This window comes from Onychomys torridus, chromosome 8 (assembly GCF_903995425.1).
Source record: "Onychomys torridus chromosome 8, mOncTor1.1, whole genome shotgun sequence".
NCBI classification, from domain to species: domain Eukaryota; kingdom Metazoa; phylum Chordata; class Mammalia; order Rodentia; family Cricetidae; genus Onychomys; species Onychomys torridus.
The window spans coordinates 94,038,865-94,061,368 of NC_050450.1; the positions used below are offsets into that span (position 1 = coordinate 94,038,865).

At 49.6% G+C, this 22,504-nt stretch overlaps 2 protein-coding genes across 8 annotated transcripts in view; one reads left to right on the top strand and one right to left on the bottom strand.

The window, feature by feature from the left end:
* The window catches only part of Map3k3 (mitogen-activated protein kinase kinase kinase 3), a 77,838-nt gene extending 62,151 nt beyond the window's left edge, over nucleotides 1–15,687 (top strand). The window contains exons 7-17 of one of the 3 annotated variants that reach the window (XR_004945653.1): nucleotides 2,858–2,991; nucleotides 5,524–5,597; nucleotides 7,435–7,502; nucleotides 7,707–7,799; nucleotides 8,415–8,606; nucleotides 9,263–9,411; nucleotides 10,018–10,149; nucleotides 10,659–10,788; nucleotides 11,267–11,444; nucleotides 13,058–13,638; nucleotides 14,789–15,687. Coding sequence is in view for 2 of the 3 variants with exons in the window: in XM_036196393.1 (XP_036052286.1) it covers nucleotides 2,858–2,991; nucleotides 5,524–5,597; nucleotides 7,435–7,502; nucleotides 7,707–7,799; nucleotides 8,415–8,606; nucleotides 9,263–9,411; nucleotides 10,018–10,149; nucleotides 10,659–10,788; nucleotides 11,267–11,444; nucleotides 13,058–13,286 (1,379 nt within the window). In the remaining variant the exon portion in view is untranslated. Of the gene's footprint in view, nucleotides 1–2,857; nucleotides 2,992–5,523; nucleotides 5,598–7,434; nucleotides 7,503–7,706; nucleotides 7,800–8,414; nucleotides 8,607–9,262; nucleotides 9,412–10,017; nucleotides 10,150–10,658; nucleotides 10,789–11,266; nucleotides 11,445–13,057 lie in introns of all 3 variants that reach the window. The other 2 variants (XM_036196393.1, XM_036196394.1) reach the window with 2 other exon arrangements.
* Nucleotides 15,688–17,453: 1,766 nt separating this feature from the next.
* On the bottom strand, nucleotides 17,454–19,955 carry Limd2 (LIM domain containing 2). Of its 5 annotated transcripts, none has more exons than XM_036196529.1 (5): nucleotides 19,818–19,955; nucleotides 18,748–18,843; nucleotides 18,560–18,604; nucleotides 18,335–18,474; nucleotides 17,454–18,243 (listed from the first exon to the last, which is right to left on the bottom strand). In XM_036196529.1, the coding sequence occupies exons 2-5, from the start codon at nucleotides 18,787–18,789 to the stop codon at nucleotides 18,084–18,086; spliced, it is 387 nt and encodes a 128-aa protein (XP_036052422.1). In that variant the 5' UTR covers nucleotides 18,790–18,843; nucleotides 19,818–19,955; the 3' UTR covers nucleotides 17,454–18,083. The 5 variants fall into 5 exon arrangements, with proteins under 5 accessions (XP_036052422.1, XP_036052423.1, XP_036052421.1 ...); XM_036196530.1 differs by lacking the exon at nucleotides 19,818–19,955 and adding an exon at nucleotides 19,767–19,813; XM_036196528.1 differs by lacking the exon at nucleotides 19,818–19,955 and adding an exon at nucleotides 19,442–19,578.
* Nucleotides 19,956–22,504: the final 2,549 nt, after the last annotated feature.

Consider the following 22,504-nt stretch of genomic DNA (forward strand, 5'->3'; position numbering starts at 1 on the left):
TCTTTCTTAGCCATTTCCATGGAACATCTTGCCTACAGAGTTCTATCCCAGAAAACCTAGTTCAATAGTCCTGAACTAGACTGGGAAGTAGGTTAAGGAGTGGTACTTTGCCATTTCTGGTATCTGGGGATTTCTGGGTTGTAGGGGAGAGGTAGAGGGTATAAGAGAGGTGAGGATTATTATGTTTCTGGCTTTCTTCATGACCAGATAAGTATGTTCCCCCACAACAGGAAAAAGGCTCAGGGAACACATATGAAGGCCAGAGGACAACTTGCTAGAGTCAGTTCATTCTCTCTCTCTCTCTCTCTCTCTCTCTCTCTCTGGTTTTTCAGAACAGGTTTTCTCTGTGTAGCTTTGCGCCTTTCCTGGATCTCGCTCTATAGACCAGGCTGGCCTCAAACTCACAGAGATCCACCTGCCTCTGCCTCCCGAGTGCTGAGATTAAAGGCGTGCACCACCAACGCCTGGCCAGTTCTCTCTTTAGACTATGTAGGTCCTAAAAATTGAACTCCTGTTGTGAGGCCTAGTAGCAAGTATCTTTACCTACTGAGCTATCTCACTGGCCTTGTTAATATTTTCTTGAATCTTCTAAAGATTGCTTTTTTTCCCCCTGAAGTAACAATATAAAAATACCTTGCAGAGTGCCTCAGAGTTACTCAGAAAATGTTGGCCAAAAGTCTTCTACAAATTGTTGAAAATCAAATGATGCAATTACTATGAATGCCCAACAAAAAAGGAAACTTCTAATTAAGGGCAACATATTACCATAATAGTTAAGAATTGTGGGAGTAAGTGGCAGTGAGAGAGACAGTCTCTTCACTGGCCAGACTGTCTTCACTGAGGCTGGTATTGCCTCAGCCACCTGAGTGCTGGGATTATAGATCTGTGTCACCATGCCTAGCACAGAGAGTCTCCTTATCTTGTACAGGTAGAGTGGTACTGGTTGAAGGAACAGAGAGCCCCAAGGACATATGTCCAGGTGTGTCCAGTTAGCTTTTCCTGGACCCCAGCTTCAAAACGTTAGGGCCCAAAGCTCCAGAAGACTAAGTTGATAAACTAATGTACAGGACCTCTTGTTTATAGTTCTTTTCACAGTTTCAATCACCACCAGCAACTATTCAGAATTTAATATTTGTTTTTTTAGTTTAGTTTTATTTTTTGTTTGTTTTTGTTTTATTGTTTTGTTTTGTTTGGGGGTTTTTTTTGTTGTTTTTTGTGGGGGTGAGACAGGGTTTCTCTGTGTAGTTTTGGAGCCTGTCCTGGAACTTACTCTGTAGCCCAGGCTGGCTTGAACTCAGATATCTGCCTACCTCTGCCTCCTGAATGCTAGGATTAAAGATGTGTGCCACTACCACCTGGCTTGGGTTTTTTTGTTTTTGTTTTTTTAATTTAATTTAATTTTTTTAAAGATGTATTATATTTAATTATGCATATATGTGTGGATATGTATATGTGTGTGCTGGTGCCAGCTGAGGCCAGAAGCATCAGATTCCCTTGGTGTTGGGGTTTACAGGCAATTGTGAGCTACCCAACATAAATGCTGAGAATCCAGCTCCGATCCTCTGCAAGAGCATTGTGGAATTCTTAACTCCTGAGCCATCTCTCCAGGCCCAACAATAAGTTTTAAATTGTGCTTTACTCTAAGTATCATGATAAAATCTTATACCATTCTACCTGGAATATGAATCATGCCTTTGTCTGATATATCCATGATATATTTGTAGCTGGGCCATTTGTCACTTAGTGGCTATCCCAATTATCAGATTATATTGCATTATTAGTGCTTGCATTCAAGTAACCCATTTTTTACCTAATGGCTCTAAAGAGTAGTGATGCTGGTAATGTTATTGCAGTATTTTGTTATGATTGTTCTATATTAGTTTGAGTTTTTGTTATTTGTTTTGCAATGTGTAGTGCTGGGGATCAAACCCAGGGCCTTCCATATGCTAGGCAAGTGTTCTTCCACTGAGCTACATTCCTAGCCCTTGTGGGTTTTGTTGGTTTTGTTTTGTTTTGTTTTTGAAGGGTCTTGGTATGTAGTTTATACTAGTCTGGAGCTCAGTTTCCCTGCTCCTATCTCCTGAGTCCTGGGATTATAGGAGTATACCATCATTCCAAACTAGTTATTGTTAATCTCTTGTACATAATTTATACATTAAACTTTTGTCATAGATATATATGCATTGGGTTTGGTATTATTTAGGGTTTCAGGCATCTGCTTGTATTCTTGTAGTATATTTCCCAATTTTATGTATCTAGGATTGAATTGATCATTTTCCTAGGTTCTTCCTTGGATAGGAGGAAATGTCATTGGTGCCCAAAAGAGAGAAAAAGGAAGATGTGACATTATCAAGAGAAGTGACATTATGAATAATATATAAGAACATTAAAATTTTTTATATTACTTTTGTGTGTGTACACACATGTGCACCAGCATGCCTCAGCATGTGTGGAGGTTAGAGGACAACGTGTAGGAGTCCTCACCTTTTATCATGTGGATCCTGGGGAATGAACTCAAATTGTCAGGCTTAGTGACAAGCACCCTCACTTGCTGAGCTATCTCAAGGTCCTAAGAACATTTTTTTAAAGCTGGCTAACTTCCAACTTATGTCACATAGTTCTGATTGATGTTTTGTGTCAAAGTTCTTAGTTATATATGTTCTACTACTGTTCCATCTCTGAAAGTTACTTTGTAAGGAAGGGGTATTTGCTTCCTCAAGCTGAAGATGCTGGCTGTGGTGCCATGACCATTCTGAGTTACATCCCTGATCTCTTGGGCCCAGTCTTCTAGCTGGCTCTGCTCCTCTTGTGTCACATGTTGGCTCCATTATTGAAGGGTATTCTTTCTGTGCTCTAGGCTCCCAGAACCCTGGCCGAAGTTCTCCTCCACCTGGTTATGTACCTGAGCGACAACAGCACATTGCCCGGCAGGGATCCTATACGAGCATCAACAGTGAAGGCGAATTCATCCCAGAGACCAGCGAGCAGTGTGTGAGTATGGGGGGCCAGGGTGGACCATGACCTGTTCAGACCAAGATTGTGATAACTCTCGGTGATACATTACAGACCCAAGGAATTTGATGCCCATACCATAGTTTTTTGAAAACCAATCCTGCCCCAAGATGGGTTATTCCTTTGAGGGACCAAAGGTCAGTTTTTTAAAAAGATGAGATCTAAATTTCTTAACCTCACTAGTGTTAGGTGAGCACTTAACAGTATACCTCTTTGTGGCCCCTCACTAGGCCCCTTGCAAAACACCACTGTATGTTCTGTTTGTTGACTTCTTACAATGACCTATTCTCATTCAGCATTTTTAACTATGAACAAGCCTGAACTGACAAATTGTTTTTCATTGGTATATTTTAGTTTTGCTATTTCTTGATGAAGGGGGGTGTAAATTAGACTGTAGGACTGGGAAAATAACATGATTTTGCTAATAGATGAATTAGTTATCTATTGTTACATAACTAATTGTCACAAATTTTGTCTTAAAGCATATACCTTCATTGTTTTAGTATCTTTAGATGGGAAGTCCAGACATGATTTAACTGGTTGGTTTGTTTGTTTTTCTCTTGGTCTCATGGGGCTACAGTCAAGGTCCTCTCCGACTGCATTTCCATCCTGAGCTTAGAGTTCTTAGCACAGTTTAGTTCCTTGTGTTTGGTAGGATTGTGGCCCCTTTTCTTTGCTAGAGATTGTTCAAGGATTCTCTCAGATTTTAGAAGCTGTTTGCAGTTCCTTATTATCAGTGTCTCTCAAAGAATTAAGTTCTTCAAGTTTCTAACAGATAAAATAGCCAACAGAAGGCTAGAAAGATGGCTCAGGGAATTGCATTTGTTTACCAGCATGTCAGGCAGCTCACAACTGCCTGCAATAACAGCTGTAGGAGATCTGACCCTGTCTTCTTACTCCATGGGATTTGCATCTATACACACACACACATATATACATGAACACATGAACAGAAATAAAAAAATTAAATCTTTAAAATGGAGGTGGGCTTGAAAGATGGCATAGCAGTTAAAAGTGCTCTTGTAGAAGACCCAAGTTTGGTTCCTATCACCTACCTATACTGGGAAGCTCACAACAACCTATCATTTCAGCTACAGGGGATCTGGTGTCTCTTCTGGACTCAATTGGCTCCTGCATTCATATGTGCGTGCACTCGCACACACACATTTTTTTTTTTTTAAAGATTTATTTATTTCTTATGTATACAGTATTCTGTCTGCGGGTATGCTTGTACGCCAGAAGAGGGCACCAGATCTCATTACAGATGGATGTGAGCCACCTTGTGGTTCCTGGGAATTGAACTCAGGACCTCTGGAAGAGCAGCCAGTGCTCTTAACCTCTGAGCCATCTCTCCAGCCCCCCCATTCCCCACCCCCCACCCCACAATTTAATACCAGCCTATATGGGGTTTTACAGGAAGCTGATTCCTGTAACTTTCATTATTCAAAACTATATGGGCTACAGGAAGCCCTTTACACTCTTCTTCTTCCTGTGCTCCCACTTCCCAGGGGATTTCATATTTAGAGCAGTAACCTTAACTGCCTTCAGCTGCAGATTTTTTTCCTGGTCAGAAAATACCGACTATCCATCTATATTGGCCATGTACAGACTTCCCTTTTTTTTTTGTCACTCCCTAAACAGTATAATTTAACAACTTTACACAGCATTTACATTATATTATTACATGTAAGTAATCAAGATGATGTAAAGTGTACCAGAAGATGTATGTGTAGTTTACCTACAAATACTGTATTATCTTATATAATGGACTCTGGTGTCAGCAGGAATCCTGGAACCAACTCCATGTATAGAGAGATAACTGTGTTTTGAATTTGAAGGCTGGGCGCCCATCCTTACCACTCCTCTCTCAGGAGAGAGAAAAAAAATGAAGCCTTTAAGTTAGGAAAAAACATCTATTATGAAGGTTTTTTTTATGTTAATGCATTTGACTCTAAGCTAGAAAAATATTTTAATTTACATAGATATCTCTTACATCTGCTTTAGAGCCAGGAACTGGGAATTTGTTTTTAGCACCAGCTGTTTACTCACTAGTTTTATGAGTTTAGAAATATGTCTCCTAACCTTTCTTGGTCTGCAGGGTTCCTCTGTGAAATGAGGTAATGCCTGTCTTTGTAAATTATGAATTATGAGTATAAACAGAAACATCAAGTTCCCACCCAGACTCCATTGGAAACTTCTGCAGGGCAATACCATTTCAAGTGCCAGGCAGTAATGTTGATAGGCCAAGAAAATGCCAACAAGAAAAGCAGTGTCTCTGCTTTGCTCTATTGGCAGAATTCCTAGGGATGCCAGCCAAACATTTTCCTTCATCCTAGAAGATTGCCTTTCAAACTAAGGGAGAAAATGGTACCTTATACCCTTCTTCCACTACACAGGGAAACAAAGACATGTCCATGTTTTGACAGAAAGGACCACTTGCCAGCTCTACCTGGGTCAGCTGGCTGGGATTTGAGTGGAAACTGTAGTTTGATTGTGTGGCTTGCCTTACAGATGCTGGATCCCTTGAGCAGTGCTGAAAATTCTTTATCAGGAAGCTGCCAATCCTTGGACAGGTCAGCAGACAGGTATGGAGGTGTGGGTGGTTTGGGAGCCTAACGAGTAGGCGTTGTTGGGATGGTTTTATGTCTAAGAACTCATTTTTTTGGGGGGTTGGGGAATAGTCTGGGGCTAGGAAACAGGAATAACTTCCTTCCTTCCTTCCTTCCTTCTTTCATTGTGTGATCAGTTGATGAGGGTACTGATCTTGTGACTAATCACCATCTTTTTCTGGACATTACAGAATACATACATAGTTATTAGTATGTAGGTTTCTTTGAGACTTGCTCTCCAATCGGAACAAAAAGGTATCAGTAAACAAGCAGGAAATGCTACGACTGGCCAAGGTCTCAGCTAGAATAGAGACTGACTGAAGTTTTGGACTATTTGAAATTTTGTGGTGTCAAGGGAGGAAGGTAGTCTAGTTGTTTGAAAGTAGGGGGCAGCTCTCCAGAACTATCTTGAGAGTTTCTGATCTATGACTCCCTCAAAAGATACTTGGGAGGATTAGGGAGATGGCTTGGTTAGTAAAGTGCTTGCTGTACAAGCATGTAAAACAGCTGGGTACAGCACTGCGCATCTGTAATCTCAGTGCTGGGAAGGCAGAGACTGGAGGATAACTGAGGCTCACTAGCCAGCCAGTCTAGCTGAATCTGAAAGTTCAGGGTTCATTGAGAACCTCTGCCTCTAAAATTAAGAGGGAGAACAATTAGGAAAGATACCAAATTTCAACCTCTGGCCTTCACATGCACACATACATCCACATAATACATGTGTGTGCATATGAAGGTACACACAAGGTACTTGCATGTCAAAGGTCCATTTAGATTTAACTGGATGTTGAAAAGGTAGCTACTTCCCTCTTAGTTTCTTGGTTTGCCCATCTCTAAAATGAGATGATAGTCTAAATGGGAGCCCTGGTAACAGAAACAGACTGGAGTAGCATACTGGGTCTTGAGGTTGACTCTTTTGTTTCCTGTCTGTGTCCTTGGGCACAAAAAAAGGAGTCTTACTTTTTTTTTTTTTTTTGGTTTTTCGAGACAGGGTTTCTCTGTAGCTTTGGAGCCTGTCCTGGACTAGCTCTGTAGACCAGGCTGGCCTCAAACTCACAGAGATCCACCTGCCTCTGCCTCCTGAGTGCTGGGATTATAGGCGTGCGCTACCACCGCCTGGCTGGAGTCTTACTTTTAACCTGTAGGTGATCACTGAAGGCTAGTAACAATACAGCAGCTGCTCAGTAATTGGTAACTGGTATTATTACTTTTATTATGTGTCCTACCTTACAGAGGTATGAGGATTAAATGAGGAAAAGCTCACTCTGTAAAATAAGAAAGCATTTTTGTCAGGCGGAGGTGGCACACACCTTTAATCTCAGCATTCAGCAGAGGCAGGTGGATCTCTGAGTTCGAGGCCAGCCTGGTCTACAGAGTGAGTTCCAGGACAGCCAAGGCTACACAGGGAAACCCTGTCTCAAAAAACCAAAACCAAAACAAAAAATAAATAAACAAAAAGAAAAGAAAGCAATCTTTACAGTTTTTCATCATTACTGCCTAGGCCAAGTTGGTTTGTTGTTGTTTGGTTTGGTTTTTGCATCTCTTCATCTGGTATAGAGATTGGAGATTAGGAAAAAGGCCAAGAATGGAAAGGGGATGGACAGCCAGTGTGGAGTCCATACAATAGGTAGTTATTGCTCCTGTTTGGCTTCAGGCCAGTGCAGTGGGGTGGTGAGCACCAGAGACCAGGCTCCAGGCAGAGTAGCCTCCCTCCACCTCTCCCTCTCTGAACACTTGAATACTCTTCCTTCTGCTCTCTGGGCTATTCCAGATGTGCACTGAAGTTTATTTTGTAGTCTTTCGTTTTTTCCAGCCCATCCTTCAGGAAATCACAAATGTCCCGAGCTAGGAGCTTCCCAGACAACAGAAAGGAATGTTCAGGTAAGTTCCACAGAGTCTAGATAGGTACTGCAAGAATTGGGGAAGAGTGTCTTGTTGGGACCATAGATGCTTCTAAATTGGGAAGCCAAAACTGTATGGTAATTTTCCTGGAACTGCTACCCTAAAGTCTCAGGAGCTTAGGAGTTTCAGTGGCTCATCCATATTGACTCACTCACAGTCTAGTAATTCTCCTGTCTTCCTCAGATCGGGAGACACAGCTCTATGATAAAGGAGTCAAAGGCGGAACCTATCCCAGGCGCTACCATGTGTCTGTACACCACAAAGACTACAATGATGGTGAGTGCTCCACACTGTCCCCTGCTGGTTGGCTAGTGAAAGACCACCAAACTTTCGTGTGGAAAAAAAGTCACAAAAGGAGGGTTTAGGGCTTGGTGGAAAGGGAAACCAGGTTCTCCCGCCTCTGCGTTTTCCCTTATTCCTGAAGCACTGTGTCCAAGGCTTGAGGGTAAAAGAGATAGGGAACTAACCATATATGAGGGGTGGTGTTGGTAGATGAAGAAGCTGCCACTGGAATGCTGTCCTTGAGTACACATTTATTCCAGGGTGCCACTTCTCTAATGCCATCTGCTGCCACCGCCGCAGCAGCAGATGAACTAAGGCTATGGCAGAGGGATCAGGAGCAGGATGCTAAACAGAACACACGGGCTGTGGTTTGCCTTTTTGTTGGGCCTGAGGATCAGTCTTTTGCCTTCCCTGTGTTCAGGGCTTCTTTAACCAGGCTACTTCCTAATCAATGCTTTTGTCTTGATTCTTTGGGACTGGGACAGCAGCCTTTCTGGCATGAGTCGGGTGGGCTGCACCTAAGCTGGTTGTCACTGCTATCTCCTTTGCACATCTGGGTTTGTGGTCAGGGATCTGACTTGCTCTGTCCTTATTCCTGCACTTTTTTAGGCAGAAGAACATTTCCCCGAATACGGCGGCATCAAGGCAACCTATTCACTCTGGTGCCCTCGAGTCGCTCCTTGAGCACAAATGGCGAGAACATGGGTGTAGCTGTGCAATACTTGGACCCCCGTGGGCGCCTGCGGAGCGCAGACAGCGAGAATGCCCTCTCTGTGCAGGAAAGGAGCGTGCCAACAAAATGTGAGAAGTGTTCCTGACTAGGAGAGTGCTATAGGTGCTGAAGCAAACTGCAGGAACAAGAGCTCAGCTGTGCCACTGTGGCACCGAGTCTCAGTGACAGGCTGCTCTGGTGCATCCTCCCCACTCAGAGTGCTGGAGGAGGCACCACTCCCTAGAATGTAGGCCTGACTTGATGGCTGTCTGAGAAGCCATGTCTTCTCCTTGGTCTTCAGTTTCCCTGTTTAAGATAAAGGGCACACTCTCAGTCCTCGCCACATTCATTTCTTTAGGAGCAAGCTGGGCATGGTGGTGTATACCTGTAATCTCAGCACTCAGGAAGCTGAGGCAGGAAGGTTGACTGCTTGAGGCCAGCTTGAGTTTCATAGTGAGTTCAAGGCCAGCATGTGTTACAAACCAAGGCCCTGTCTCAAAAACAAAGAATAGATGAAAAACATGTTTAGGAGCTTTGAAAATAAAGTTATTTTACCAGTCCCCTGCTTCTCAGAACTGTCCTTGAGATCCTGTTGACCAAGGCCTTGGGGCTGCAAGACAAGGAAGGGATGGATGGTGCTGGGTATGAGGAGCATCTGAGCAGGGTTTTGTGATTGTTGGTAGGGCGGGAGGCTCCAGGTACAGGAAGTCCAAGATCTAATGCTCTCTCTTGCTGTTCCCTGTAGCTCCTAGTGCTCCTGTCAATTGGCGTCGGGGGAAGCTCCTGGGTCAAGGTGCCTTTGGCAGGGTCTATTTGTGCTATGATGTGGACACAGGACGTGAACTCGCTTCTAAGCAGGTCCAGTTTGACCCAGATAGTCCTGAGACAAGCAAGGTATGGCCTTCCCTACACACAAACCTCCAGCCCCTCTCTCTAGCCAAAACACCTATTGAGTACTTGCCTAAGGTGATACAAGTTACTTCCCATAACTTCCTCCCAAGCTTTCTTGCTGTTCATCTTAGCCCTAGCCAAGGGGTGAAGGGCTAACGTCCCATAGTGTGTGGATCCCCTAGGAAAAGAACTGCATCCATGCTAAAGACCTAGCAACCTAAACTGAGATATGACCAATTTCCCAAAGGGTACTCTTTGGACCCATTCCCCAGACAGAGCCTTGGCCCAGGAGGAAGCTATGCAGCTCACCTTTGGAAGTAGGAGTCACATAGTCTATACCTCATTTGAATAGACAAATAGTTACTTTAAGCAGACTTCTGTAGCCCCTCCTTCCTGTTTGCCTCCCTCTGGGTAAGGAATGCTGCATCCCAAGGGCTGGGCTACCCAGCATTGTGGCCAACGACCAGACATGTGGAGAGTTTGCTGTTCTCCAGCTGAAGTTCCCAAAGAAGACCCTATGAATCATAGACTAGGTCAAGATCACTAAAGCTGATCCAGGTGGGCAGAACTGGGCCCTGAGTAGCCAGGTGACCAGTGGTCCCTCTCTAGGAGGTGAGTGCTCTGGAGTGCGAGATCCAGTTGCTGAAGAACTTGCAGCATGAACGCATTGTGCAGTACTACGGCTGCCTGAGGGACCGTGCTGAGAAGATCCTCACCATCTTTATGGAGTATATGCCAGGGGTATGTGCCCTTGGGTGCATGTGGGATTCACACAAGAGGGCTTGACCTAGGGCTAAGTAGCTGTGGGGGTGGGTCACCCTTGACCTGGGCCTGGCCTGATGAGGTTCTGAGAAACCATGTGCAGTGATGGCAGGAACCATGTGCAGTGATGGCAGGATTTGATGTCAAGAGGGCTCTGCTTTTGGCTTCAGATAGGGTGTGAGGTGAGAAACGTCTAACTTGAGGTTCTATCTAACTTGAGCGCCCTAGGGGGCTGGTTCAAGTAAGCACAACCTTTGCCTGGAACAGAGGGTCTCTTCAGCCTGGTCTTGAGTCCTACTTGCTTGAGATAAGGACTGTTTCCGGTTTTTCCTAAGCTGTCTGACAGTTCCTGCAAAGGTGGCCCATGCATGCAAATGTGACTCAGATGAACCACCACTTTGCTACAGTACTGGGGACTGCAAACAACCTTGTCTCTGCTCATAAGCTAGCCTCTGAGGGAGCTCTCTTGACTCCTTGCGGTCTATTAGGGCTCTGTAAAAGACCAGTTGAAGGCCTATGGAGCTCTGACAGAGAGTGTGACCCGCAAGTATACCCGGCAGATCCTGGAGGGCATGTCATACCTACATAGCAACATGATTGTGCATCGGGACATCAAGGGTGAGTAGAGGTAAAGCTGTGGCAGAGCCATCAAGACCTAGGTTCAGCCAGACACAGTGGTGCACGCCTTTAATCCTAGTACTTGGAAGGGAGGCAGAGGCAAGCAGATCGCTGTGAGTTAGAGCCAGCCTGATCAACATAGTGAGTTCCAGGCCAATCAGGCCTCCATGGTGAGGCCTAGGTTCAAGGCTACCAATCACTAACTTAACTACTCTGAGCTTTCTGAAAAATAAGACCCCAATGGCTTCCTTAGTTGGAAATAGGTGTAAAAATTGGTTGAGCAGTATGAGGAAAATATCCTAAAATGCAAATGTTGACTATGGGGGTGGTCCCTTTTATACTGTGAGGCGTCTGTGCAGCTTATACCTAAGTCAGTGGTGGCCCTAGCCTTCCACTGGCCTTTAGTCACCTGGAAGGGGAGATAAAAGAAAAATATAAAAGAGTCCAAAGTTGTAGCCTCTGCCCTTCCGTGCCTTAGGAGCCAATATCCTCCGAGACTCAGCTGGGAACGTGAAGCTTGGGGATTTTGGGGCCAGCAAACGCCTACAGACCATCTGCATGTCAGGGACGGGCATGCGCTCTGTCACTGGCACACCCTACTGGATGAGCCCTGAAGTCATCAGCGGCGAGGGCTACGGAAGGAAGGCAGACGTGTGGTGAGCACTGGAGTGTCCCGGGAACCTATCTCCCTGCCTGAGCTGAAGATTCTCTAAATCAGATATGAACTTGTGGACTTGACAGTATGAGAAAGAGGGACTGAGGACCTATTCTTGCTGGCTTGTTGCATCCAAGGCTTAGATTTGGGGTATGGGGCGGGTGTGTGTGTAAATGGAATGAATTTTGATCCCAAACAAAGGGTTATTGCTAAGGACTTAGGCCATAGGGGGCAAAATCTCTCATATTTGCTGGACTTCTTTATGAAGCAAGGTTTGGGCTGGATGTTGTAGCACCTTTAATCCCAGCACTGGGGAGGCAAAGGTAGGTGGATATCTGGGAGTTCAAGACCAGCCTGGTCTGCAGAGTGAATTCTAAGCCAACCAGGAATATAATGAAACTATCCCCCCCCCCCCCACACACACACACACAAAACCAGGTTCTGGGGCTACGGAGATGGGATGATGGTTAAGAACACTTGTACAAGTGTAATGACCTGAGTTCAAGTCCTAGCTCTCACAGACACAAGTGGATCCTTAGAGCTCTCTGGCCAGCAGTCTCACTAAAAAAGCAAGCTTCCATTTCAGTGAGAGACACTGTCTCAGAGCTGTAAAGCAGAAGAGACACTTGTCCTGCTCTGGCTTCTGCATATACAAATACGACACACTCAGATGCTTGTAACACACACACACACACACACACACACACACACAGACACAGAGAGAGAGAGAGAGAGAGCAAGGCTATTCTAAAGGCTTAGATTTGTCTCTAAATCAAAGTAGACTCAGCTCTTCTTGTACCCAAACAGTTGTCATTTGATTTACTTAACTTTTATGTCTGTCCTCAGAAAGGACCCAAGAGTTACAAGAACTTCTCTCCTTGGAAAGTTATCATGGGTTGTCCTCAAAATATCTAAATCCTAACTGCCAAAACCTATAAATGTAACCTATATGACAGCAGGGCTTCTGTAACTGTGAGACATTATCCTGAGTTATCTGGTGGGCCTGGGGTAATGATGAGATCCTTAGAAAAGCAGGTCAGAGTGAGTAGTGGGAAATGTGGCCAACGACAGTCAAGGAGTGGGGAACCAGAAGTTAAGAAGCGCAAGTGAGCTTGGGGTAGCTATTGCTTAATAATTGTTGTGTGTGTGTGGTTTTTTAGAGACAGGGTTTCTCTGTGTATCCCTGGCTATCCTGGAACTCACTTCATAAACCAGGCTGGCCTCGAACTCAACAAACATCTGCCTGCCTCTGCCTCCTGGGTGCTGGGATTAAAGGTGTACGCCTCCACCACCTGGCACTTAATAATATTGAATATGCTAAATACACACAAGGCCTTGGGTTCAGTGTCTCACATGAGAAAGACATAGGAAGAAATGCAGGCATCCCCCAGAAGCTGGTAAAGCAAGGAAGTGGGAGCTACCAACACCACCAGGAGACTAATCTAGTTCTCTTGGAGCGGAGCCTGTCAGTACTCTTGCCCAGACTCAGTAAGTACCCTTAGCTTGTCTGTTTATCCTTCACTGGGACCTGAGAAAGATACCCCCTTTCCTCACAGCTGGTAGGGTGGCTGAGAACTGAAGCTGGCTGGCAGGTGACACGGTTCTCTCTTCTAGGAGCCTGGGCTGTACTGTAGTGGAGATGTTGACAGAGAAACCACCTTGGGCAGAGTATGAAGCCATGGCTGCCATTTTCAAGATTGCCACCCAGCCTACCAATCCTCAGCTGCCCTCTCACATATCAGAACACGGCAGGGACTTCCTGAGGCGTATTTTTGTGGAGGCTCGTCAGAGACCCTCAGCTGAGGAACTGCTCACACACCACTTTGCACAGCTCGTGTACTGAGCTCTCAAGGCCATGCTGCTGCCAGCTGCCACCTGCTGAGCAGGCAAGGGGCTGCTGTCAGGCTCAGTGAAGTTGCTGCTGCTTCCAGGCAAGGCTAAGGACAGCGGCGCTTGGGTCCAGCCATTGTTTATCTGTGCCCCTCTGTCACTGGGACTCAAAGCCTGGATGGGATAGCTGTGGCATCAAGACTGGAAACCCCAGCCTGTAAGACCCAAGAGCTCCAGCATCCTAAGCACAATGCGGAAGGAAAGGGGCTGGGAACAGTGTGCAAGACAGCTGTGGCCTCAATGTGTCCTAACACTGCGGTCAGCACTGAAGCCAGGAGGGACTGAGGCACAGGACTTACTCAAGGGTATGAATAGTGTTATTTCAGAGTGTTATTTGATTCTCCTCCCAATGTTTGGAGACCACCAGAGTGTCCCTGGGCATGAGCCCACTCAAGCCTGAGGTAAAGCCCAGCATCCCCCAGCCATCAAAAGGTAGAGGTGTGGGCTGCTCTTACTTAGAGCCCCCAGGTGTGCTTTGCCAGTCCTGTCTTTTACCAAAGATGAACGAAGCAAATGGTAGGCTGCCTTATTCTGGGAAGGAGGAGACTGCCCCCATAATCAAGGCCTGAGAAACGGAGCTGCCTCCAATAATGAGGGAGCCCCGGTCTGGTCAATGCAATTGTCTGTTTTACAAGTTGGAGTCACTCTTATGCTGTTCCCAGTTTCTAAACTGGAGACTTTGCCCTCTGAGCTCTGGAGACCCATGTGGGCTTGGGCCTTGGGCTGGACTGGGAAGAGCTGATGGGATGGCCTCTGGCCTGGCATCTGTTCCCTCACTGGAGCAGAGAAGGTAGGCAACACAAGTCAGGGCACCTGGCTGCTGCCCCATGGGACAGTTCAGGAAAGTCCAGGGGCTGTCTCAGGTTGTCTGCATGTCAGGCCTGAGCCCCATGGGTAGAAAGGAAAGTCCTTGTGCCACCACCAACCATGTCCAAAACCAGCTCTGTTCCTTAGCCTGCCTTGCCCTGTTGTGTTCTCAGCCTCATTCCTTGTTCCTCCCACTAGGGAGGATGCCAACAGGGGTTGGGGAGACTCCAAGCCGCTTAGAGATGGCCATATTTACCTCAGCCTGGGTGCTGGTCCTTTCTTCCAGCCCCTTCCTTCCCCTCCAAATGTGCCTATTGCTACAGCTCCTCCCTCCCAACTCCCATTTCTTGGGAGTTGTCATTAAAGGAAAAAAAAAAAAAAAAAAAAAGCCAGTGCCCAGGGATGGGCATCTCTAGGGAGCTGGGGATTAGCGCCAGGCAGCTCTGCCAGCCATGCCCACTTTCCCCATGGGCACAGAACAAGCCAAAGCCTTCGTTGTATGTTGACGATGCACTTTTATGAATGTAGTTTCTATCGCTGTTTTTAGCCTTTTCACATCATGTAATGTGAGGCCTTGTACTTGTTAATTTATATCTCAGATCCATATTTGATGGTTTTTATATATATATATATATATATCAATTCTAGACTGTTACCGGTGATGGACTCCTGAAGAGAGAACAGAAATTGAAAGCAGCTGGTTTTGCAGATATGTGTGTTGCACGGTGCCAACTGGGCCTGGGCCTGTTTTATTTCCTTTCCCTCGGGGGTCTGTCAGGCATCCTCTAACTGCTCTGAAGCCAGTCAGTAAGTCCTGCTTCCACCTCAGCCTTTGCCCAGGGTGGGGACTGGCCCCTCTTCTAGACCAAAGCTGCCAAAAGGCAGCTCGGCCTCTCCATGACCCCATCCTGATGGCTGTAGCACCCCTTAGCCTATCCCCATCCAAACCTCAAGAGGAAACAGAGCTTGTTGGGCCGACAAGATGTCAGAGGAGACGACTCTGCTTGTCCCAGGTTCAGGCTCTCACAGAGCCCTCCCCCCAGGGGGTATCTTACCTCAGAGGGAATGTTTCTAAAATGAACTTAAAAGTAAGCCAACAAATCCTGCACTCCAAAGAAAAAAGACCCCCTTTTTTTTGTGCCAAAAACTGTGGACATGCTAGCTCAGCATCCTTAGGACCAAGCTATTAATTTATTTTTTTCTTATTAATAAATCCAAGCGAGAAGTCGTGGGGTTCTAGGATGGGCCCAAAGGTTCTGAAGGATGGTCTCCTAGCAGCCCTTGGCCTGCTGTGCAAAGTGCTGTACCACCATTCGTTCATCATTCCAGGGGTTCATCCGCTTTGGCCAGCCCCACATGGAAGGACCAGGCCTGGGTCAGGTGCATGCTGCCACCCTCTGTCCCTCCCACTCACCCAGCTCTGTCTGTGTCTGAATTGTGGATTGTGCAGAAGAACCTGCAGCCATAGTTAGTTGACTACCTTGACTGAGGGCTTGCAGTGCAAAGCCAGGCCAGTGCGTTACTTACAATAAAAGGGATCATTTATATTGAAGGGTCCTGTTACCATGCTTTGGTGGTCGGTGGAAACTTTGTCTGGGATGGGTTGGGTGGGAGTGGGATGCCCACGCCAAGTCTGGACCCCTTAAATAGAACTTGAAATAGCCGCCAAAAGTGGGGTCCTGTGTGATGTGACCAAGCATCCTTGCTAGCCTGAGTGGTCCCTCTTTCCTCTCCTTTCCTCTTACCACGTGCTCCACTGAGGCAGCACTGTTGGTCTGTCTGATCTGAATATGTGCCTTTGTTTTTGTTTTTTGAGACACAGTCTCACTATGTGCTCTGGCTGTCCTAGAAGTGGATATATAGACCAGGCTGGTCTTGGGCTCACAGATATCCATCCCCCTGCCTCTGCCTTCTGAGTGCTGGTGTTAAAGGCGTGCACCACCATGCCCAAACTGCCACTGTTTGTTTTGTTGTGTAGCCAGTTTCGCTGTGTAGCCCAGGCTGGCCTTGAACTCAGAGATCCAGCTGCCTCTGCCTCCCCAGTGCTGGGACTAAAGGTGTGTGCCATCACTGCCTGTTCTTTTTTTTTTTGTGGAGGATCGAACCCAGGGCCTTGCGCTTGCTAGGCAAGTGCTCTACCACTGAGCTAAATCCCCAACCCCCACTGCCTATTCTTAATTGCAGTGAGAGACCATCCATCCTTATACCACAGATCCAAGTGCCCACCTGAAGGAACAATCCCCAGTGGTTCCTCTGCCAGCAGGACCAGAGGCTTGATTCCCTGGCAGTCTTTGCTCACTAATTCATCCATCCCATAGGCAGTTTGCAGAAGGCAGGACAGTAGGGCCTGGGGCAGGACAAATGAGACTTCCGCTGAGGGAGTTTCTCTGCTGTGAGCTGTCATCTTCAGAGTGCACGGGCTCTCAGAAGAGTAGTTTGTCCCTGAATGACCTGACACAGTATTTGTGACCTCTCACTTCCCAGAAGAGGCTCTGGGAAGACGACAGAGATGAGAAGCAAAGGTGGCAGCGCTCATACTCAGCAGCACCTGCTCATCTGTGGATTCCCACCATTCCTGGCAGATTTCTAGGGCAAAGGGCTAGGAGGAAACTGGACAACTGGGACCAGCTAGCACAAAGGCAGTCAAAGACGGTCTTGGCCAGATTGGAAAGGTTCAGCTTCGCACCCCACTCAACTCAAGTGTTGTAAGTTAACCTCTGAAGAACTGCAGTGCGGCTGTGTGGGGGTTGTGCAGGCCTTTAATCCTAGCATTTCCTAGCATTTCTGAAGCAGGCAGGCGGATGTCTGAGTTCTAGGCCAGTCAGGGCTACATACTAAAGTGAGACACCATCTCAAAAAAAAAAACAAAACAAAAAACTGTTTTTCTGGAGGAGCCTGGCTTCTCTTTAACAACTCCAAGGGTACATTGAGATTCCAGGTTTTTTTCGTTTGTTTTTTGTTTTGTTTTGTTTTTTTTCGAGACAGGGTTTCTCTGTGTAGTTTTGGTGCCTGCCATGGATCTCGCTCTGTAGACCAGGCTGGCCTTGAACTCACAGAGGTCCGCCTGCCTCTGCCTCCCGAGTGCTGGGATTAAAGGAGTGTGCCACCACTGCCCAGCTTAGGATTCCAGGTTTTGACAGCTTGATACCCGGAGTTGGCAGAGTTCTGTTTTTCAAGCTGATTCTTTTGGACAACCATCACCTAACCTATTCAAGGCCAGGAGCATTAGGGGCTGTCTCCCTTTCCCATCCCTGTGATAAGTTTGTGGCCTACCTGTCACAAAGCCCCCCATCAGGCCACATAATAGAGTCAATATCTGTTGAAACATGTTTAAAACAGGGTTGATCACAACAGTCAGAACATCACAACAGTGGAGAGGGAGCACAGTCACTGCCGACCCTGTTAGCTGAGGCTCCGGCAAGAACTTGAGCTTTGTGGCACAAGGCTGTGGGCTGTCTTGCCTCTTTCCCAGCCCCCCTCCCCCACCAGTGAGGTGGCATATAGGAGGCCCAGCAGACGGCACTCTCCCTCTTCCAGTCTCTGTGGCTCAGAACCAGGCTAAGGGTGGAGGTAGATGGGGAGACATGGGGGTGCACAAGGCCCAGGTGGCAGTGTGGGAGCTTGGGACCCTGAGGAGGGCATGCTGACTCCTTGCTGGAGAAAAGGCACCTAAATAGGGAAGCTGGGCTTGTGGGCCTCCCAGGGAGCCGGGGGGCGAGATGAGATGGTCTGAAGAAGCAGAATGGTGAAAATTCAAGTCCTGCTTCCCAGACCTCTACCTCCTGTGGGGAAAGTAAGGAATGCTGGAGCAGAGCCCTATGCCTGAAACCTGTCTGAGGGAGCCTCACCCCTTCCCACCCCGCTTCCCCCACAAGCCCAGATCGACCTCCTTCCCACCGGCCAGCTGTAGGTCGTGTGCGGAGGGAATGGATGTTAGAGGACCTCAGGCTGTCTTGGTGCCCGAGTCCACCTCCTTGTGGGCCCAGAGCTCCTTGTGCTGTTTACGGCCAAAGCCCTCATCGTAGTTGCCTTTGCTCTTAAACAGCTGCTGAAAGTGAGGTTTGCAGTAAAATTCACCGTGCAGTGCAGCGTAACTGCCCAAGCTGCGGAAGCAGAGAACAGCTGGGTCAGTCTAAGGCAGGGCTGGGAGGCAGGGTAGGGTGGGCGAGTTCAATGGGCAGGGCAGGGGCGCACCTGAGTTTGGTGTGGCAGTGTTTGCAGCAGAAGCAAGAGTTGTGGAAAATGAGCTTGTCTGCCACCAGCCGTTCCATAGGGTACACAGTCTTCTGGCAGGCTGCGCAGGTCTCCTTCACCTGAGCCCGCAAGCTAAAGGACTGGGGTGGGAGGAGGGTACACTCAGCAAGAAGCCCGACGGGCAGCGACCCTCTCCTCCACCCACACCCACCCTTGGGGCCCTACCTTGGAGCGCTGCACGGTGCTGCTGCCACTGCTGCCTTTGGCTTCCTGGGGAAGAGGAGCAGTCAGAGGGGGGTCGGCTCTCGGGTGGCCCAGCCCAGATCCCAGGGGCACTCAAGAGGTGGCAGAGGGTGCCAAGCAAACAGGCTGCTCCTGTCCCCTTTACCCCTCCCACCTGGCTGGTCACCTACATGAGAAGGGGTGGCCTGGGCGGCTCCGGCAGCCTGGAACATGGCTCTTGCGAGGTGCTTGGCGGCCCGGGGTGGAGACGCGGCACCAGGAGGGTTCTGCAAGGGGAAGTCAGTCAGTGGGGCCCCAAGAGCCCTCCCCCATCCTGCAGGCTGGGGTGTTTTAGGCAGGGGGTTGAGGGGCTGCGGTTGGGACTTTCCCTAAGTCATTTCCTGTTGCTCTGGGTCTTGCCACTTCCGCCCCTCGTCCCCCCTCCTCAGCCCGCCCGCCCCTCATGCAGCTCCCCAAGGGGCACGGGGTCCCTGAGTGGAAACAGATGCGGGGATAGAACAAAGTTAGCGAGAGCGGCAGGGGACAGGGGGCTCCGCGGTGCCTGCGTGTGCTTCCCACTGGCGGAGACCCCGCCTGGGGTGAGGGGAGGTCAGCAGAGGTCTGGGCCGAGCACCGCTTCCCCGCACCAGGCTCACGTCCAGCCCTTGGACAGCGCTCGGCCCGGCCGCCCGCCCGCCAGCCCGCCCGGCCTCGCCGCCTCCGCGCCTGCTCCTCGGGACCCCAGACCCGATCCCACCCCACCACGGCCGGGCCCAGCGGGACCGACGCGAGCCCGGGGTCCCGGCGAGCGCTCCGCGCGAACCGCCAGGCGGCGTCGGCCCCGCAACGCTCCGCGCCCCTCCCCCCGGCCGCCGTGGGTCTCACCGGGCCCGGCCTGCGCCGCGGGGCGGGGGTCGGTCGCTGGGGGACCGCCTCGGGTGCGAGAGGCGCGGGCGCGAGCTGCCACCGCTGCCAGTGGTCCCCGAGCGGCAGCCGCCGCCTCACCGCGGCGCCGCCCCCGCCGGCCCCCGCCCCGCGCCCGCCCATTGGCTCCGCGCGCCCGGGGCCGCCTCCGGGAGAAGCCGCCGCCGACCCCCTCCGTGCTTTGTCTTTCCCTCGCTCGCCGTCCCCCACCCCCGCCCCGTCCCCGCCTTTGTCTGCCCCCCGCCCCGCTCTCGCAGGCCGCGCTCGCCCGCCTCCCGGAACCGACCTCCCCTGCCGCTCGCGGGGAACGGACGACGGCGGGGACCGAATAGCACACCTCGGGCGGGGATGAGTCCAGACTACGGCCGCCACCCGAGGCACTCCCCGCGCGGACCTTCAGAAATGGGTCTGGGCCTTTCGCTGCCTCGGTTTACCCGTTGGCCATTGTGAAGGCTGAGTCCCATTAGCTCCGCCCCCTCCTTGCGCTCTGGGGACCCAATAGCCTGAGCTGTCCCACTGTGGGGACTCCGGAGGCGGATCCCCGGGCAGCCACGGGGTTGGAGAGAGGAAGATGGAGGCAGCTCGTGGTCCCTCCATACCCCGGTGTTAGTTAGGCCAAGGTGGCCCGTGGTGGGCCGATGCCATCATGTGAGGAGTGTGACAGGTCTGCCACCCCGGAACTCCTACAGCTGCACGGTCTCCGAAAGCACCCACTCCCTCAAGCCGGGTGTCCTAGACGGTTTCTGTGGCCAGATTTTGTGGGATTAGTAACCCCTGGCCTTGGCCATGGCCCAGGTCAAGCCCTTAGTTGAAAGGACCCGCGTCCTTGCAGCAAGCGCTTCTCACTCCACTGAAGGGAGCGCAGGGGCTTTTAGACTTGTTCAGAGAACAAAGTACATCAAGAGCTGCGCCTGCCGCTCCACCCCACAGGTCTGAGGTGTCGCGGGCCACTCGGCCACCCGTGGGGAGGGCAGCCCTGCGCTAGGCAGCAGCATCTGGGGCACGGACCTCTGCTGGAGGCTTTGCCTGAAGCCGGGCTCGAGGCTGTCTCACGAAGCACACAGCACTCGGGGACATGTTCCCACGCCAGTGACAGGAATAGAACTGGGGCGCGGGCCCACGCGTGTCAGGGAACAGAACAGCTCAACGCCTCCTGCCTGGCAGGGAACAGGGAAGCAGCAGGCTGCACCACCCGTCCCCACCAGCCCCCCACTGTTTCCCTGGCTGCTACTGCACCCACGCTGCGCTTCACTTTCCTCAGTCTCTGGTTCCCGCTTTAGACGATGAGGCTCAGCTACTGACTTCCCCATGGGTGCTCCTCCACAACTAGGGATGACCCTTCCTGGGGAAATTGTCCACACCTGTCATCAAAGTCGCCAAGGGAGCTAGCTGTTTAATGCAAGAAGGGTGAAGCCCTTAGGAACACCAAGAGGCTGTTCCTGGGCACTGATTGGCAGCCTGCCCTGCTGGGACCATCTGTGGGCTGAGCTGCAGGGAGCTACCACAGTCAGCAGTTTGGATGAGCTGAGCTGACTGCACGGAGGAAGGCGGTCCAAAAGGAGAGAGAAGGGCTAGCTGTGGGCCCATGCCAATATTCTGAGTTTGAGGTCACTCTGGACTACAAGTCATATCCTGGTGCACACAAGCACACACATAAAAGAAAAAAGGATTTTAAATTGTCTAAGAAAAAAAGCAAGCTGGGCAGGGGTAGGCGAAGCACTGGAAATGTTGCCACACGGGACTTTCTTACAGGCCTTTTCAGGTCCCCTAGCCCACCTCCACAGTGAGAAATCAAGTTTCTTTAAATGCTCTGTGGGTCTCCAGCTATGCAGCTGAGAATGCTGTTCGACACCCATCCTCTCCAGTGCTGTGTTTATAGAGCTGTGCCAACTGTACTCCCAGCGCACCAAGTGCTGAGGAGCTGAGCAAACACCACGCTCCATGCCATGCCAGGCAAGTACTCTGCCAACTAAGCTACATTCCCGGCCTCAACTGTAAAAACGTCTAAGAAAATGTTAAGTTGATGGCCTGAGAAGCCTCAGAAAAGGGACAGATGACTTCCTTAAACTGGTATTTATGCCGGGCAGTGGTGGCGCATGCCTTTAATCTTGGGGGACAGAGCAGGCAGATCTCTGTGAGTTTGAGGCCAACCTGGTCTATAAAGCTAGTTCCAGGACAACCTGAGCTACTCAGCGAAACCCTGTCTCGAAAAACAAAAAATGAAAGAAAAGCTGGGTAGGACATGCACAGACCAAGGGCAGGGCTGGTCTCTTGCTTTTAGTTACTGGCTGCCAGGACAACAGGTTCTAAAGTTACATGCTTGCTGGGTATTAGTACCAACCATCAGGAGCCATGACAAAGCCCTCCCCGCAGGCTGCTCAGAGCCCTGATGCCCCAGAGGTGGGCTTGGCTATATACCAGCCCTGGCACCCTTTCCAGATAACTTTGCCAAGGCAAAATTTAATATAATGCTCCTGAAATTCTAGGGAATTAAGAGACTGTGGGGGTTTTTTGGGGAGCGGGGAGGGGGTTTCAAGACAGGGTTTCTCTGTGTAGTTTTGGTGCCTGTGCTGGATCTCACTCTGTCGACCAGGCTGGCCTCAAACTCAGAGATCCGCCTGGCTCTGCCTCCTGAGTGCTGGGATTAAAGGTGTGTGCCACCACCACCCAGTGAGACTGTGGGTTGTTTTTTTTTTGTTTTTTTTTTTAAAGATTTATTTATTATGTATACAGTGTTCTGCCTGCAGGCCAGAAGAGGGCGCCAGATCTCATTACAGATGGTGGTGAGCCACCATGTGGTTGCTGGGAATTGAACTCAGGACCTCTGGAAGAGTAGCCAGTGCTCTTAACCTCTGAGCCACCTCTCCAGCCCCAACTGTGGGTTTTTTAAAGAAAGTGGTATGTCTGCTTATGAAAGAAATCACTGCCAGGCCCCCACACCCACTCAGCCCACCCTGGGAGAGCGATGGCTTGCACCTGAGCCTGTCTGGCCATCCTTACAAGCCGGCCACAGCCTCTGCACAC